At 39.2% G+C, this 17,645-nt stretch overlaps 1 protein-coding gene across 1 annotated transcript in view; it reads right to left on the minus strand.

Annotated features, from left to right (window-relative positions):
• Positions 1 to 1,683: 1,683 nt before the first annotated feature.
• Positions 1,684 to 17,645, minus strand: part of senp7b (SUMO specific peptidase 7b) — a 37,281-nt gene continuing 21,319 nt past the window's right edge. The window contains exons 10-22 of the mRNA XM_052121565.1: positions 15,703 to 15,736; positions 12,824 to 13,033; positions 11,567 to 11,799; positions 9,690 to 9,781; positions 8,853 to 8,969; positions 8,579 to 8,698; positions 8,257 to 8,349; positions 6,145 to 6,278; positions 5,741 to 5,805; positions 5,234 to 5,277; positions 4,044 to 4,112; positions 3,718 to 3,868; positions 1,684 to 2,011 (exon numbers count right to left, since the gene is read on the minus strand). Coding sequence (XP_051977525.1) covers positions 1,865 to 2,011; positions 3,718 to 3,868; positions 4,044 to 4,112; positions 5,234 to 5,277; positions 5,741 to 5,805; positions 6,145 to 6,278; positions 8,257 to 8,349; positions 8,579 to 8,698; positions 8,853 to 8,969; positions 9,690 to 9,781; positions 11,567 to 11,799; positions 12,824 to 13,033; positions 15,703 to 15,736 — 1,509 coding nt within the window. The 3' untranslated portion in view covers positions 1,684 to 1,864. The remainder of the gene's footprint in view (positions 2,012 to 3,717; positions 3,869 to 4,043; positions 4,113 to 5,233; positions 5,278 to 5,740; positions 5,806 to 6,144; positions 6,279 to 8,256; positions 8,350 to 8,578; positions 8,699 to 8,852; positions 8,970 to 9,689; positions 9,782 to 11,566; positions 11,800 to 12,823; positions 13,034 to 15,702; positions 15,737 to 17,645) is intronic.

The raw sequence follows: 17,645 nt of genomic DNA on the forward strand, positions 1-17,645 counted from the left end.
AACTTTTTATATTTCATACAAATCTTTAATTTCTTTTCATCACTCTCCGCTTTTACAGTTTTCCATTATTGAAAAGCATTTTAAGTGTGCGCCAGGTAAAAGAGTACTGGACGAATTAAGTTTATGATGTTTATTATTGTTTTAGAAGGCCAACTTAGCTCTGGCCGACTCATACAAACAAAACTGTCTGCAGAGCAATGTTCTGTTTCAATTTCATCACAAACGGTCGTGTTCTTCTCCGCTTGCTGTGGAAAAAGGGCTGTTTTTATGCTCTCTCTTTCTTTAATGAACCAAATAACTGCATTACGGGAATTCCAGTACTGCTTGAACCCAGTGGAACACAATGCTTGTTTGTAGTGATGGCACTATTGGTTGCAGCTGTGGCTGTCAGGGATACTTTTGCATGAGTGATGTTCAGTCCAGTATGAGCATCATGATAGCATTAGGAAAACTGTTGGAATTTAAAGGGACCATACACCAAAAAAAAAAAAAAACATTCACCATTATTTAAATTATCGCAAACCCGTATGACTGGTTTGCTTCCATGGAAGGAGATTAGGTTATGCAGATTGTTAGACACAGTGACCGTTAATTTTATTTGTATGTAAAAAAAACATATATATGCTGTCTGGTCTCAATTTATTGGTCTTAAATTTATCCATTTTTATATTGATTTTATGATAATCAATGCTTAAGGTAAAAAAATCTAAAATGATGTCATCATATGGGGATTAAGTTGGGAAATTGTAAATAATACCAAGCTATAGAAAGTATTTTTTATATATATAAAATTGTTTAGCATGTTTCCAGGAATGTTTTTGAGACGTTACAGACATTAAAGATGATTTTCTGTAAAGCTACTTTGGAACAATGTGGATTGGGAAAAGCACAAATAATAAAAACAAAAATTGTTCCTACTTTGGCAACAAAATCTCAGTGTTCTCCATTTGCATATTTACCATGTTGAGTGGTCCAAAACATCATCTGCAGCCTGAAACTGAACATTTGGTCCGATATTAGGATTGAAGGAACTTGGCTGCATATGAAAGCTATGAGATGCTCCATTACTCCCATTTAGTGAATGACTTGACCTCCTGTGTGCTGTCTGTCTGCACTGGCCAGTTCGAAATGCACTTTATTTTGAACTCCATATAAACCCTCTGAAAGCAATTTTTTCAGATTTTGGATGAACCCATTGATTCCCAATGTGATAATGCACAATGAAAATAGGATTTCTAATGGAAAAATAGCCCTACAGTCCACGTCAGTGGTCATTGTGTTTAACAGCATGCCGTTTCATGATCAATCGCTCCAAATTAAAAAAGAAACTGCATATTGGATGAAACTGGAGACTCTAATCTTTTGACTCAAACATGTTTCAATGTAAAAACTTAATGAGGTTTCTTACCAGACGTAGTTTTGTTGTCATTTCTACCAAAGACAAACTCTACTGAGATCAGCGCCATGTTGTTTTGTCACATGACTCAGTGAGCCACAAGTTTAACCCTTTATTGACAGCCCAGTGTGTCCTGAACTGAGATCAGTCAGTTCAAATTCAATTCAATTATGCAGAGTGTATTGCGAAGACAACACACACAGTCCACGCACTAGGTCAAGGGTTAAATAAGAAGCAACCCAAACACAATTCAAAATATTCAACTACTTTTTTTTATTCAAGTAAGCTACATTTTTGTGCGAAAATCAATAAAATTGCAAGTCACATTTAAAAGGCATTATAATACAAATAAATACACATTTAAATTATAAATATATCCTTTGTAATGGGAAAAAAAACAAAAACAAAAAACAAATAAAATGCCCTAACTTCGTTTTGTTTGGTAACTGATGCTTTTCGTGCATTTCTTTACTTGACACTCTGGTCTGCCCCGCCACCCTGTCTCCGGTACAGCTGCAGCACCAACTCCCGTAGCTCCTCCCTCTTTCTGCGCACCTGATTCCGAGGAAACCAGTGCTCCAATCGCAGAGGCAGTTCAAAGTGCACCACTGGATTCTGAATGGGAAAAGACACACATATTTGTGCACATTAGGACTGCACACATTTTAGTTCATTTTGCGTCAATATTGTCTAACATAACCATTCAATAAATTAACTTGCGAACATTAAATCAAATTGGCCACCTTGCTCTCTAGCTATATTGATTATAACAACTATATTGATGTCGGCCATTAATCAAGATTATTTTAAAGAATATTTAGGTGTTTCTTCAACTTCAGGCACTTTTACATCCCAGTGGTTGATTTTTATTAAAAAGAACAAATTTCAACCATTAACTTTTTTGTTATATGAAGGTCACATTAAAACTGACCGTCTGATGCCTTTTTTATTTTTGGTACTTTTTAAAATGCCTTTTATGTATAGATATTAATGTTAGAGCCTTGTCCCAGACGTGGACTTTAAATAATAAACCATGAAAATCGAAATTAAATTTAAATGAAAAACTACAAATTAAACAATTACAATCCAAACAAAGCTAAATAAACAATAAACAATTTTAATATTTATTGTATATCAATTATTTCTATGCAGTGTAGTGTAGTGTAGTTTCACAACACCAAACAATTTTGCCCCGATAAAGTTTAAAAAAAAATAAAAATCTCATACTTGAGATAAAATATGAGTGATGTTTAAAGAAAATTCAAGGTAAATATCAACTGTGATCAGAATATTTTTATAGGGCGCCATTTCCAATCAATTATACCAAAAATATAATTTAATTGTGTGCATTTTGGATCCATGAAATATTAGCTATGAAATTAGACATAGCAAGTCAAAGAAGTCGTCACTTTATTTTAAAAACAATATTAAACACAATACAGAATTTGAGATGTGCTGGAAATTACACTATGGTGGAAATATTAAAGGTTTAGTTCACCCAAAAACGAAAATGATCCCACAATTTACTCACCCTCAAGCCATTCTAGGTGTATATGACTTTCTTCTTTCAGCCAAACACAATCAGATTAATATTAAAAAATATCCTGGCTCTTCCCAGCTTTATAATGGGAGTGAATGGTACCTTAGATTTTGAAGCTCAAAATAGCACATCCATCCATCAAAAAAGTAATCCATACGGCTCCAGGGGGATAATAAAAGCCTTCTGAAGAGAATCGATGTGTTTTTGTAAAAAAAATAGTCATATATATAACTTTATAAACTATAATCACTGGCTTCCAGTAGCGGCCGTCTGCATGTTCACAAGAGAGTCAAGTTCTGGCGTATGACGTAGGCGTAGCGTAAGCTCCGGTGAGAAGTGACAAACGCGGAAGGACTCGACATTGAAGTTGAAGAAACACCCATATATACATATTAATAGAAATGTATGATGCTACTAATACTGTCTGTCCCACTACAGGCATACGTCATACTTGCAGTTAAAGTATATACTGCTTAATTTCCAGCACTGTACCTACTTTTAGAAATATAGGTAGACGAATATGAACTGGAGTTTAGCCAAAGGTTACTAACAAAATGGACTTAACTTGAGTTCTTGAAATCACTATCTCACAATCGTGCCCCTTACATTACTAAAAATCCCATTGAAAGGCTGATTGCAAAATGTCAAACAACTAAGATGATTAAAGTTTGTCTAATACTCCTAAATTTATGGAGAATTATGACATTTGGCATTGAGGTGAAATAAACTGGCCCATTTGAAAGGGTCAATAGATCTGCAGCATGTGAGGAAGTGTATACACCTGCAGGAAGCTCTCCACGTACTGCAGCAGGTACAGGCCACAATCACTGCTGTTGTCTTGCAGTGGGACCCTGCAGAGACTCCCACTTATGTTTTCATTCTTAAACGCACGAGGGGTCTCTTTCCGAACCTCCCATTCTACCTGCAGGTACCTGAGAGAGTCAAGATAACATTTACAGGAAAATCGCAGGGGATCTACTCTTACGGTAAATCTCTTACTCTTACGGTAAGTCTTGTAAAGTGCCAAATTTAGCTCTGTTACACAGCCACAGTTAAACAAGGCAAGCCAAACAAACATTCAAAGATACAAACAAAGTTATGACTCACTCGCGTAGCAGTGTGTAGATCCGCTGATGGTAAGACAGCTTTAGAGAGTCCATTACTAGAATACAAGGCCTGTGGTTGAACCAGAGAGAGAGAGAGAAATTCAGATATAGACAACTAGCGGGTGAGATAACCAGATCAGTGGCTTCCTGGAGGGTAAACCATCTCACCTGAGATGCACTCTTTTCAGCACACAAAAAAAACACTGCTCCAATTTAGGCTATGCTGTTAACATCATATTATTAAATGGTTAAATCCATATCTTCAGAAGTGACATGGTAGGTGTGGGTGAGAAACGTATCTATATTTTTTACAAAAAAATATTTTCCCTGCCAGTAGGGGGCATATGCATGCAGAATGCGACTCACCAAAAACACAAGAAGATGACTCCAGCCAAGTCTCCCAAGCAACCAAATTGGCCCGGTACTAGGGAGGATAGAGTGATATGGGGTAACCTCCTCGTGGTTGCTATAATGTGGTTCGCTCTTGGTGGGGCACGTGGTGAGTTGTGCGTGGGTGCTGCGGTGAGAATAGAGTGAAGCCTCCACACGCACTATGTCTCCGCTGACGCGCTCAACAGGCCACGTGATAAGATGCGCGGGTTGACCGTCTCAGACACGGAGGCAACTGAGATTCATCCTCCAAAACCAGAATTGAGGCGAGTCACTACGCCAACACGAGGACTTAAGAGCACATTGGGCAGTACAAATTGGGGTGAGTAAAAAAAAAAAAAAACAACAAGTGGAGATTGACTGAGCAGGGAGGAGAATTTATAACAATTTACTTAAAAATTGAACTGTTTCTTACCCACACCTATCATATAACTTCGGAAGACATTGGATTTATCCACTGGAGTCTTATAGATTACTTTTATGCTGATTTGTGTTGATTTTTGGAGCATCAAACTTTTGGCACATCAAACTTTTGGCACCCATTCACTTGCATTGTATGGGCTTACAGAGCTGAAATATTCTTCTAAAAATCTTCGTTTGAGTTCAGCAGATGAAAGAAAGTCACACACATCTGGGATGGCATGAGGGTGAGTAAAATATTAGCTCATTTTCATTTTTGGGTGAACCATCCCTTTAACAGCACAAACAAATGGTTTAAATTGTTACATTGCTTCAATTTGTTTACCTTGTGTCCTCTTAAAAGACGATTAAAAGATTAAATATTAAAGGCTGATTACTTACCTCCTGCAGACAGTCTCTCTTGTACAGCTGTGCATGGTGCAGTCCTAAAGAATATATAATATAATATAAATGTACGTTTATATAATAATTTGTCAATATTGGTATTTAAAACGTAAAATATAAGTTTGTATTTCGCTACAGGTGTGTGTGACTAAGGGTGGATGATACAAACAAACGATTTTATTGCTATATATATATATATATATATATATATATATATATATATATATATATATATATATATCACACACACACTTTTTAATGCTAAACAACACAGAGGAAACCAATATCGAATAAAAACAGACCATGATGGAAATTTCAAATTGGTCCAAGTGACCTCTGACTGGAACATCCATCCTGTATCATGCACTGATATTTTGCATAATCTCGATATAGATGCTTGAAAATCTATACCGGTTCACACATCTCCACTGGTATATCGTTTTAAACAATGTGCTGCCCACGGCCCACCCCTATGTGTGTTTGTAGTGAGAGAAGGGGCATTACCAGTAGGTTGTGAGATTTAAGCTCACTGAGTTTCAATCTGTTGCCCTTCGATTGCTGCGAACTCTCTGGAAGTACAGAACACAAACATACTGATACAAACATTTAAAAAATGGGTTTGTTCAAATCTAATCCTAAGAATGAGCAACAGTAATGGCTGTGCTTGCATTAGCCAACACCACTAATAATAACCTAAATAGTCATACTTGCCATTATTCTATCAGTACACTATCATGACAAAAGGAATCTTGGTCTTTGTAGTGTTTTCTGAGATGGATCAGAAACTGTTAGTTCTAGCTATGGAAACCACATGTATGTGTTGACAACACAGACAACGATCAACAAACGACCATCAGACATGATATGCGTTTCTGTATGCGTGTACTGTATGTGCGTGTTCCTCACACCTGTTTGACATTGACCTGCAGAGCTCGCTGTGGCTCTCAGGCCCCCTGCCTGGGATGCATCTTTGCCTCTCCATTCTACATACTGGGGTTGTTCCAGACCAGGAAAACAGATTACGACGAGGTACCAGTGGGCCCTGAATGGAGAGTAAATGGAGGAAGTCAGTGATCTGTGAGAAAGTCTTGTGGTTTGATCGACAAAAATCATCCTGTATGTATACTGGGTAAGGTACTGCTAATGGTTAGGGATGCACAAGACTACATATAAATTGACTAGTCATTGTGTTGCCTGAATGAGTAGGCAACTAATTGGAAGCTCTGAATAATTATGGTTTTGAGTTCACCTGTATGGATGCTTTTCTTAGGGGATGTTTACATAAGGCGTGTTCTTTCGTTGAAAACAGCTAGATAGAGCGCAACGGAATGAAACACAATACAGGGATCTTGTGACACGTTTCTAAAGATTGGACTATTTTTATCTTGACACGCTGTTAACGCATGCGATTAATCATATATGATTATAGCGGGGGGCCTGGGTAGCTCAGCGTGTATTGACACCGACTACCACCCCGGAGTCGAATCCAGGGCATGCCAAGTGACTCCAGCCAGGTCTCCTAAGCAACCTAATTGGACCGGTTGCTAGTGACATGGGGTAACCTCCTCGTGGTCGCTATAATGTGGTTCTCACTCTCGGTGGGGCATGTGGTGAGTTGTGCGTGGATGCTGCGGAGAATAGCTACGTCTTCACGGTAACAGGCTCAACAAGCCATGTGATAAGCTGCGTGGATTGACGTCTCAGACGTGGAGGCAACTGAGATTCGTCCTCCGCCACCTGGATTGAGGCAAGTCATTATGCCACCACGAGGACTTGGAGCGCATTGGGAATTCCAAATTGGGGAGAAAAGGGGGGAAACATAATATGTATATAGATATTAGGGCTGTCAATCGATTAAAAATGTTAATCAAATTAATTACACGATGTCCCGTTTAAATAGTCGCGATTAATCGCATATACAAATATTTGCCGAGAAAGCCCCTCATATAACAATAACTCAATATATAAATGATTATACATATTTATATCAATATATGATTATAAATTATAAAAATGATATATATATATATATAAATATTCAGATAATTAAAGTGCATTACATTCTTGTAGCAGAAGAGTTAATCATTTATAAGATAATGCAAAAAGCAGCTTTAGAATACAATGTATTGTTTACTACCGTATTATTGATCATAAGTCAATCATTGGCACACAGTTCACAGCAATCCATTTCACAAGTGAATTTGTCAATCAGTTGGAGATTTATTATGAGGGCTTGTTTAAGGACCCGTCAATTTACACCTACGTTAGACGTCAATTTTATTGTGACGTTCATTATAATTAAAAGAAAAAAGTTGAAGAAACTACTACTAATAATTTACATAAACTAGTCGACCTCATCATTGTTGGATGACTGCTCAACCATTGTGACCCGACGGTATCTGAACTCCAATTCCATTAACCAAGTGAATCATTTCCAAGCTTGTGAACCAGCTGTGCCATGTCACACTGTGCATATGTCAGAGTGCCCAGATGCATGTACGAGTGATTGTCCAAATGTGGCCATTTGATTTTATGAGAACATTGAGTACCAGTCCGGAATTCACTGTTCTCTCCCAATCTGGGATAGTATACTCATTTGACCTTGTTTCACTGATTTATCCTCATGTTCATAAAGCTAAATCCAACTTCCCCTGTCTTCCTCAGAAAACAAGCAGAGCAGAAAATCTATGCTGATGTACCTATTCCATCTTGGCCAGGAGAGCAAAAGAACAGTCTGTAAAGTGTGTTTGAGATGTCGTAACTGTTTGTGAGGATTTGCTAAACGTTCTGAAGTGAAGTGCACAGCAGAATGGTGGTCTTTGCGTCCTTGTTTTCCTATCAGGGAAAAAGCCCAATCTCTCTGTGTACTCACATGGTGTTCACATGTTATTTGGCCAGGAAAGTTGTCCCATCTAATAGGGTAAAATGAAAATAACCTGGTGCTGATCTGAAACGCTCTTTGGAGTGTATTCTGGGTTCCATTTGTACATGTGTGCAGTTCAGTTTAGTTTCCCACTTACTCTTGATTAACAGGTATGAATAGGTAGTCCTTGCTGAAGATGTCCACATGACGGGTCCATGTTCTCACTCTCTGATGTCGTCTGTATCGGGCCCTATTGAAAACATCACACAATCTACACATTAGCAACAACACACAATCTCTAGCTTACTCAGGATGAGGACTGAGGCTGTCAAGCTCCAAAAAAGAAAAAACATCCCCTGGTCACACTATGCATTTCAAGGAACACCATGAGGGTAGATGATGACAGAAGTTTCATTTTGAGGTAAAACATCCCTTTAAATTGATGGTAGATCAGTTAAGGTAAAATAAAGTTGCCTTACGTGCTGCCTGTCTCCTCCGGACAGCTTTTGTCTTTTCGAGTAAGTTGCTTGTAGAAGAAACTGCTAAAGATGTGAGATCTTTCTGCCACATCTTTGTCAGCTCGCTCCAAGAGCAGGTACCTGAAAAGAACTTATAAAATCAGAGAAGGGGAAATATCTTCTCCTTAAAACTGATGAAGGGTCAGATCTCATGTTCCGAGCTGGAAACAAAACAACATGGCATTCTAGTTGTAACATCTGCAAATCGAAGGTTTCAAAGTACTGCTGGTCTCACTTGAGGTAGAAGTCGATGATGACATCGTTGAGAAACTCGCCATCCTTAAGGCACTCCAGATCCTCGGTTGTCACCGTAATGCCGCCTTTGGAGGGGGGAGGTGGGAACTGGATCAGTCTGGTGGAACATTTTCAAACAAGTTATTCTAAGAAAATGTATAACTTTAACTATGAGAATGGTTCCAACAATATGGTCCTCTTAGGTAATCATGACATGTCAATATTAGCTTACTAATTAAATCTAAATTTCAAAAGCCTGCATGGAAACTTCAACAACACAATGGAAAGTTCCAAGTCAGTGGTATGGAAACCTTTTCTCACAAAGGCCAGAGAACTTGAGTTCCAACTGCTTAGCTTATGCTTAATCAATGCTATTAAAGAAGAATTTAAAAGTGAAGTGTAGAATGTTTTGCAAAACCAGTGGCACCAAAAAGAACTGAATAGTGACTATTTTCAAAAATGTTCAAACACTTCCCACTCTTCCATTGTAGTGAAACCATTTGAATGCCCACGAAGCAAAAATTGCAGCATTCAGGACGTGTAATTAGAAGATTGCAATTCCACTTAGTGCAGTTAGTCACACAAAAATCAAACATTTAATTTGTTTCTGTTCTACTAAATGTTTTATTTTTAACAATAAACCATATGTATCTTTATTTGGAATACATCTTTTAAAGTTGTATCTATTATTTGTCCATTTAACTCTTCAAATTAGATTTGATTGAAATCCAATCTGTCAATCTACTATATCAGCTAACAAATAATTTAGAAAAAGAGACTTGACACAAACACAACCCCCAGGCTTTGATCCCAACACATATTTGCATCAGGTCTGTACCTGCGTGGCAAGCTCTGCTGCCGGCTGTGGCTGCGGAGAGGTCTCCAAGCTGTTGGCTCTCTTTGCAAGCTGCTAGTCCCACTAGCACTCTCCTGATGGGGAAAAGAGATTAAGGTCACTTCAGAGCTGTAAAAATTGGAGATACATCAAATTGCCCCTGGTTGGAGTATCTGAAGCTATTAGTCTTCTGGCTACGGTTTACGTTCAAGCTTTTTGCTGAAAAAGGATTAGGGCCCTTTTGTACACACGTGTTTTAAAAATTTAAAGAAATGACATATATGTCTTGTTACTCTCTATACAAATATGATTAACTCGAGGGCCAATGGATTTTAGTGGACTTTAGGATGACAGGAATCAAGGAAACAAAAATGATTTGAGAGAAAAATAGAAGAGCGACACCATATGCTGCCTGTTTGGGGTGGATCGCCGGGCTCCATCTCTGTTAAGCGCTGAGCCAGCTCGTAAAACACTGAAGAAACGAAACAATGGAGAGCACGTCTAAGGTGGCCTACTTTCACCGCTGCCAGTTGGCACCATCAGACCCAAAAAATAAATAAACGTGTCATACCCCAAGAGTCCTAATGCCCACACACAGATGTTGCAACAGCATAGCACATACGTACGAGTTGTAGTACCCCCAAAAACAGCTGCTGTAAGACACCACCAACGTCATAAAAACTCTGGAGAGAGTGACACAACGGCCACTTCCACAGAAACTGAGAGAAAGAGAACTGCTGTGTTCTCTACTAACCCAAAAATCAGCCAACTTTCCTTCTGCATTTCATACCTAGACAACAACAAAACATCCATGTGCCATGGCTAACCTCTCTCCTGCTCTTATATCGGGCTGTATAATTCCTCTGGTGCCGGTATCACGCCTACGCTGAAGTCGCTGCCATTATCTAGCAAACACATTGAAGACTAGGGCTGTACAAAGCTACATATTATCAAAACCAACCAGCCAGTGGGTTGCCTGAATGACTAGTCGGCTCATCGGTTTGAAGGGAAGCCTTGTATAATTAAGCTTGTTTCTAACCCTGATCGGATCGCAACGAAATGGAAAATAATGCTGGGGTTTCGAGATATGTTTTTCAAAGTTGGACGAGTTAAAGAGTTAAAGCACAGCACACTGTCAGCATGCTAATTAAAGGAACATCAATACAAAATATTAAAACTATATTAAAAAAAAATAAATAAGAAATATTATTTGGTAATCTAGTTGACCTCACAAATCAATTATTTGGTTGTTGGATGACTAGCCGAACATCATGATCCATCCCTGCAAAAGACTGTGGAGGAATCAATAGAGATTGACAAATGATGGGAAGATGGACAAATGGTTGGATGAACCGATGAATGGATGGACAGATGGATGGAAAGACAGATGGACAAATGGATGGTTGGATGTAGTGATGTTTAGATTATGGATAGATGGATGGTCGGTCAGAAGGTCAGATGAATGGATGGAAGGATAGATGAACAGACGGATGGGAGATTGGACAGATGGGAGACTGGATGGATGGGGGATGGTTAGATGATTAATGGATGAATGTATGAAAGGATGGACTGACAGTTACAGTAGATGGACGTATGAATGGATGGATGGAAGGATAGATGGAGAGAAGGATGGACGGATGGATGTAAGATAGATGGACGGAAGGAAAAAGGATGGATGGATGAAAGGAAGGAAGGAGAGATGGACAATGAATAAATGTAAGCATGGCTGGAAAGACAAATGGATGGACAGATGGACAGTGGGATGTAAGGACAGATAAAAGGAAGGATGGACATATAGTGACACCTGTGGTTGGATCTTCAGTTCAGAAAGTTCTTCAGCAAAGATAGAGGTTACAGTACAGTTAGACCTCATCACCTACCTCTGCCATTTCCTGACCAACGTCCTCCACATTTTGCCCCAGCAGTGATAGGAGGTGTGCCCCCTGTAGATGGCAATGAAGCTGATTCAGCCCATCTGCCCAGGAAAGGGAGTTGCTTAAAGCATCTTGACTGTATCTCAGACCAATCACATCCATCAGGGATGCCAATAGAGCTGCTTGAAGATCCTCCAATTGAGCAGCCAACACCAGCAAGATAAAAGGACAAGCCTTGCCTGGAAAGAAAAAGAGAGAAAATATAAAAATATTTCAACACTTTTTTAAATTGTATTTAATTAATTTAGTTGATCCATTAGTTTTATTTATTTGCGGCATTTCAATTTGATCATATGGTTGTTGATCCATCTATTAATGCACACCAGGTGGCCAAAATGAAAGAAAGAATGTGTCCATGACTTCCATGTTCTCACCATCCTCAGTTTCTACAGTGTGTTCTACAGCAATAAGCCTAGGAAACCATGAACTTAGGCAAACCTTTTTACTTGTTTGAGGAAATTCTTAATGCAATAAAGTATCATTAAGAAATGTTATAATTTATTCAACAATAAATAAATGAATGTGAATAATAACTCATTTCAACTGCCAAGTAATTTCAGTGAAAACCTTTCCAGTAGCTCTCAAATCTTAGTTCGAGTAAATTCAAAAATGGAACACAAAGATGAATCACTCCAAGACTGACGTCAACAATGCCAAATGGTACAGTTTCTCAGATGTCTTAAAAAAGATTGTGATGCTACAAGTTTGAATATTTGAAAGTGTAAATTAGATTAAAGAGCTATGGTGGAGTGCAAGATACTTAGTAACAAAACAGTCTGTTCCTACCACAAAGTTACCATATGTGGCTGATTAGTTAGAACATGCTTTTGCATACGTATACGCCGTTTTAAAATAGCTTTTATATGTAAACATGCTTGATGGAGGTCTTTGACGTTGCGCCATGTCTTGCGTAGAGGCATCATATTTTTATAAACCCTGTCAAGTTAAAAAAAGATCTTCAACTTTAAAAAAAAAAATGTCTTGAAAGACCTAAGATCTGTTATATCCATTGCATGTAGCTTAATTTAGTGCAAGACAGTGTTCAGCCTGAACGGCCTCTACGGTTTTAGAAGACTTGGTATATGGCATAGTTGTATGCAAGTCACATGAACTACTTTTAGGGTCCTTTTTGGAGCTTGACAGCCCCTATCCAGACATTTTATGCTTTTGTTGTGAAAAAAAAGCAACGTGTACATGCCTCACCTGAACTGTTTACGGTGTGTATCACAGACAGCTCCTTCTGGAACAGCGTGGCTTGGGCATCCGAGACAATGAGGAAGAGGAGAGAGGGGGCGGGTTCCTCTGAGCCCGCCAACAGAGTGCCATCACGGGCCAGACCGCCATCCCATAGACCGTAAGAGCGCAGCTGAGAGCACGTCACGCTAATGGCTTGCTCACCCTCCCCGTTCACACCTAGAAATACAGCTGGGTTGTTTGCTTTATCCCACAAACACTTTAGATATGGTATGATGATTTGAGAGAAAGACTGTACATTTTAAAAGTGTATCAGCTAATAGTTTAATTTGTTCACTTTTAGGAGTAAACTAGCACAAATATGGTCTTAAAGTGGACTAAATGCCACAAAACTCCAATTTTGATTAATGTGGTCTTTGAGAAAAGTAAAAACTCAGTTAAGATGCACTTGAACTAAGACGGAGTTGTTCAGATTTGTTTTATGGTCTCTGGAGTCAGTAGCTTATGTACACAGATCATCGAAAGCTTAGAATAGAGAGCTGCCTGTCTGAAACCAGAATAAGCATCTTACACACATTCACACGTGCGCTATTGAACACATACATTAATGTAGGCAAGACTGAAGTCACGCAAATAGGCTCTCTGCTGCTCCTTCGTCTAACATACATAAATAGAGCTTTAATCTGAGCCGTCTTAACGGGGAAACAGGGAGGAGGGGGAGAGAGAGGGTCACAGACAGTTGACAAGAGCGGTCACCTGGGACAAAAAAGGGTGAAGGGTCAAAGAACTCTGATCAGTTGGAAGCTGATCCAATGAGCAAGATGTGTGTAATTACACACCTTGACTACATGGGGCAGCACCACATCAAAATAGTATGGCTACTTTCATCAGTGTCTATGGAGATCATTTGAGCATTTGAAGAACTCTGAACAAATACTCATAGGGAGTCCAGTTACTTAAGCACATTTCCCCCCCAAGTCCCATTACAGTAATGAAACAAGCTCATTATACAGCAAAATGTCCTGTTCAGACAAACAGCATTCTCTTGTAAACAAATCAAGCTGTACTTCCTGTTGTATCGCATCAGTGCGAGAGGCAGCATGAACTCACTTTAGAAGACATTCATTTAACCACTGGAGTCTTATGGATTACTTAACTACTTCTGTGCTTTTTGGAGGTTTAAAGTGCTGATCACCGTCAACTTGCATTGTGTGGACCAACAGATCTGAGATATTCTAAAAAATGTTTGTGCTCTGATGAAGAAAGAAAGTCATACACATCTGGGATGGCATGAGGATGAGTAAACGATGAGAGAAGTTTCATTTTTGGGTGAACTATACCTTTAATAAAGATTTTAAAATATTTGTGCATGTATGACACTATGACACTGAGGTATTGCCCCAAATGAAGGAGTTCAAGTACCTCGGGGTCTTGTTCACGAGTGAGGGGACAATGGAGCGGGAGGTTGGCCGGAGAATCGGGGCAGCGGGGGCGGTATTGCACTCGCTCTATCGCACCGTTGTCACGAAAAGAGAGATGAGCCGAAAGGCAAAGCTCTCGATCTACCGGTCAATTTTTGTTCCTACCCTCACCTATGGTCATGAAGGCTGGGTCATGACCGAAAGAACTAGGTCGCGAGTACAAGCGGCCGAAATGGGCTTCCTCAGAAGGGTGGTGGGCTTCTCCCTTAGAGATAGGGTGAGGAGCTCAGTCCTCCGTGAGGAGCTCGGAGTAGAGCCGCTGCTCCTTTGTGTCGAAAGGAGTCAGTTGAGGTGGTTTGGGCATCTGGTAAGGATGCCCCCTGGCCGCCTCCTTAGGGAGGTGTTTCAGGCACGTCCAGCTGGGAGGAGGCCTCGGGGAAGACCCAGGATTAGGTGGAGAGATTACATCTCCACACTGGCCTGGGAACGCCTCGGGGTCCCCCAGTCAGAGCTGGTTAATGTGGCTCGGGATAGGGAAGTTTGGGGCCCCCTGCTGGAGCAGCTGCCCCGCGACCCGACTTCGGATAAGCGGTTGAAGATGGATGGATGGATGGATGGACACTACATGGGACTTGCTATTTTTCCATTACATTGTGCTTTTTGTATGTTATGCTATTTTTATTTGATTTATGGTGCTAATTTTAGTACATATTACTATTCATCTATTACTTACTGCTATTATTACATAGTGCAGTTAATCCATTATTTTTGCCTTTTTAACATAATGCTACTTTTTTATTATTTAAGTTTTTAAGAATTATTTAAGCTATTTTTCCATATAATTTAGCTATTTTATTACATAGTGCTATTTTCCATGACATATTGCTATTTTTATTACCTAATGCTATTTATTAATTACATTTATCTATTTTTATTACAATGCTATTTACCCATTATTTTATTATTACATATTGTTATTCTTACATTACATTTTGCAATTTTCTTATTACATCGTTCTATTCTTCCATTATATTTTGTAATTTAATTTTTAAATTTTATTATTTTTTTCTTACATTTAGCTATTTTTCTTCACACCTGTGTGTGAAGGGTATTTATTTGTTTTATTGAGTTTTAATTACTTTTTCTTTTCGACTGATTTTTGGGTGGAAATGACACTGTTTGCATCCGTTTTCTTGAGTCTCATCCATCAATAAAATCACCACTCAAAAAAAAGAATTACAGAAATATGTGTAGTTGAGTCAATTTTGGCCAGCAGAACAACTCCGATATTAAAAATAAGGAAATTATCATGTTCTAGTGGTCCACTTTAATGAAGACTTGTCTTTCTTGTTTCTTCTTTGTCCAAAATTGTGGAGATACTTTAATAGTAATCAGGAACTTACTCTCTACCCATTGCTCTATCCACACTTTCTTACAGTCTAAAAAAATAAATAAACAAGTAAATACCTTTCAGTGGTATCGAGATGCCTTCATCTGTGATCTATAAAAAAATAAAATAAAATAAATATTAGAGATAAAACATCACTTTAAGAAAAAAGCCAAACATGGACGGCATAGCAAATGGCAGGTGATATCTTATTTTATTTCCCCCCCTTTTCTCCCCAATTTGGAATGCCCAATTCCCAACACGCTCCAAGTCCTCGTGATGCCGTAGTGATTGGCTTCAATCCAGGTGGCGGAGGACGAATCTCAGTTGCCTCCACATCTGAGAGTCAATCCACGCAGCTTATAACGTGGCTTGTTAAGCGCATTACCGCGGAGACATAGCACGTGTGGAGGCTTCACGCTATTCTCCACGGCATCCACGCTCAAATTACCACACGCCACACTGAGTGTGAGAACCACATTATAGCAAACACAAAGAGGTTAACCCAATGTGATTCTACCCGCCCTTGGAACCGGGTCAATTTGGTTGCTAGGGAGACATGGCTGGAGTCACTCAGCACACCCTGGATTCAAACTCGCGACTCCAGGGATGGTAGTCAACGTCAATACTCGCTGAGCTACCCAGGCCCCCTGGCTGGTTGTATCTTAAACACCTGACTACAGTCTGGACATTGAACAGGTTGAACAGATCATTTTGCTAATACACTGCCACAGATGGAAAGCAGAAATGAACAGTACACCAGTGAGCAATAAACTGACACTTGCCCAGAGGAATTCCCTGCTGAGATTTGTTCCAAAAAAGGCAACAAACACTTAACACACTGACCTATTGAGCATGTACACACGTTACGCACATGCCCCTACTCGTTAAGAACACACTATGCTCGTTAAACACATCCTAAACGCAAGGACCCCTTTGTGAGACCATAACGAGAGTTAATGGCTTGTAAAATAATGCAAATGTTGTGTGCTTTTGGAGCATTTTTGGACAAACAGTAATAAGCTGCGGTGAATTCTGTTATCAGGGCCAGTTTAGGTTACATATGGTTGTTGTTCTAATAAACACGAAACGTCCAGTTTTCTGCCGGTTTGCAGTATTATGGAATTTTCTGGCACGTAATGTTTCACTATCTTTTCTATTTGGGTTTGTTCTGTACAAATGGTTTCTAAATCACATCTGCAGACTGATGTTGTCTAGCTGTTGTTTTGCGGTTTGTAGCAGAAACGGGCAATTAAAATACTCGAAAACAGATGTCCTCGTTAAAAACCAACAACAACACATATTGAAATGCGTGATTGGCCTGGGGGGAACGAGCTGGAGGCATGTTTTGGGAAATAATCCAGGCAGATCTAGGAAAACATGAACAGAGGAACCAGGAGAACGGAGAGGACTAACATTCATAGAGAACACAGAGAAGCTAATTAACATCTTCATGCTGAAGCAAAATATATACGCACACTAGGTCACCCTGGTCATCCAGAAAATTAATCAAATAGTTGTCTAGTCTGTCAGTAAACAGCCCCTTCCACACATCCAGCCTTTTCCAGAACAACACCTGCAAATTTCAGGTTAGAGGTCATGTGTGTATGGAGCCAAATCAATCTCATTAATAATTCACGCACAAAAAATTATTCACACATGCGTAGACAATTTCACATGCATGAAACCTAATTCACGTACACAAAAAAAAAAAATCACGTGCGTGAAAAAAATATATATTCACAAAAAGCTATTTACATGCGCAAAATAAAAGTATGCATACGTAAAATACATTTTACAAACGCAAAACATACTTCATAGATATACAACTAGTCGCAAAACGTTTCGAATGTTTAAAATGTACGAGTGTATCCATGAATCTGAATGTGCAAATCGTCATTCACGTGTGAATCCCCTCTGATGTGTGTGTGTGTGTGTGTGTGTGTGTGTGTGTGTTTTGCGACTTTCCTGGTAGAGATCTCTTCCCACGTGGGTCTGTCGTACTCTTTAGCCAAGCAGATGC

Source organism: Xyrauchen texanus, chromosome 48 (genome assembly GCF_025860055.1).
Source record: "Xyrauchen texanus isolate HMW12.3.18 chromosome 48, RBS_HiC_50CHRs, whole genome shotgun sequence".
Taxonomy (NCBI): domain Eukaryota; kingdom Metazoa; phylum Chordata; class Actinopteri; order Cypriniformes; family Catostomidae; genus Xyrauchen; species Xyrauchen texanus.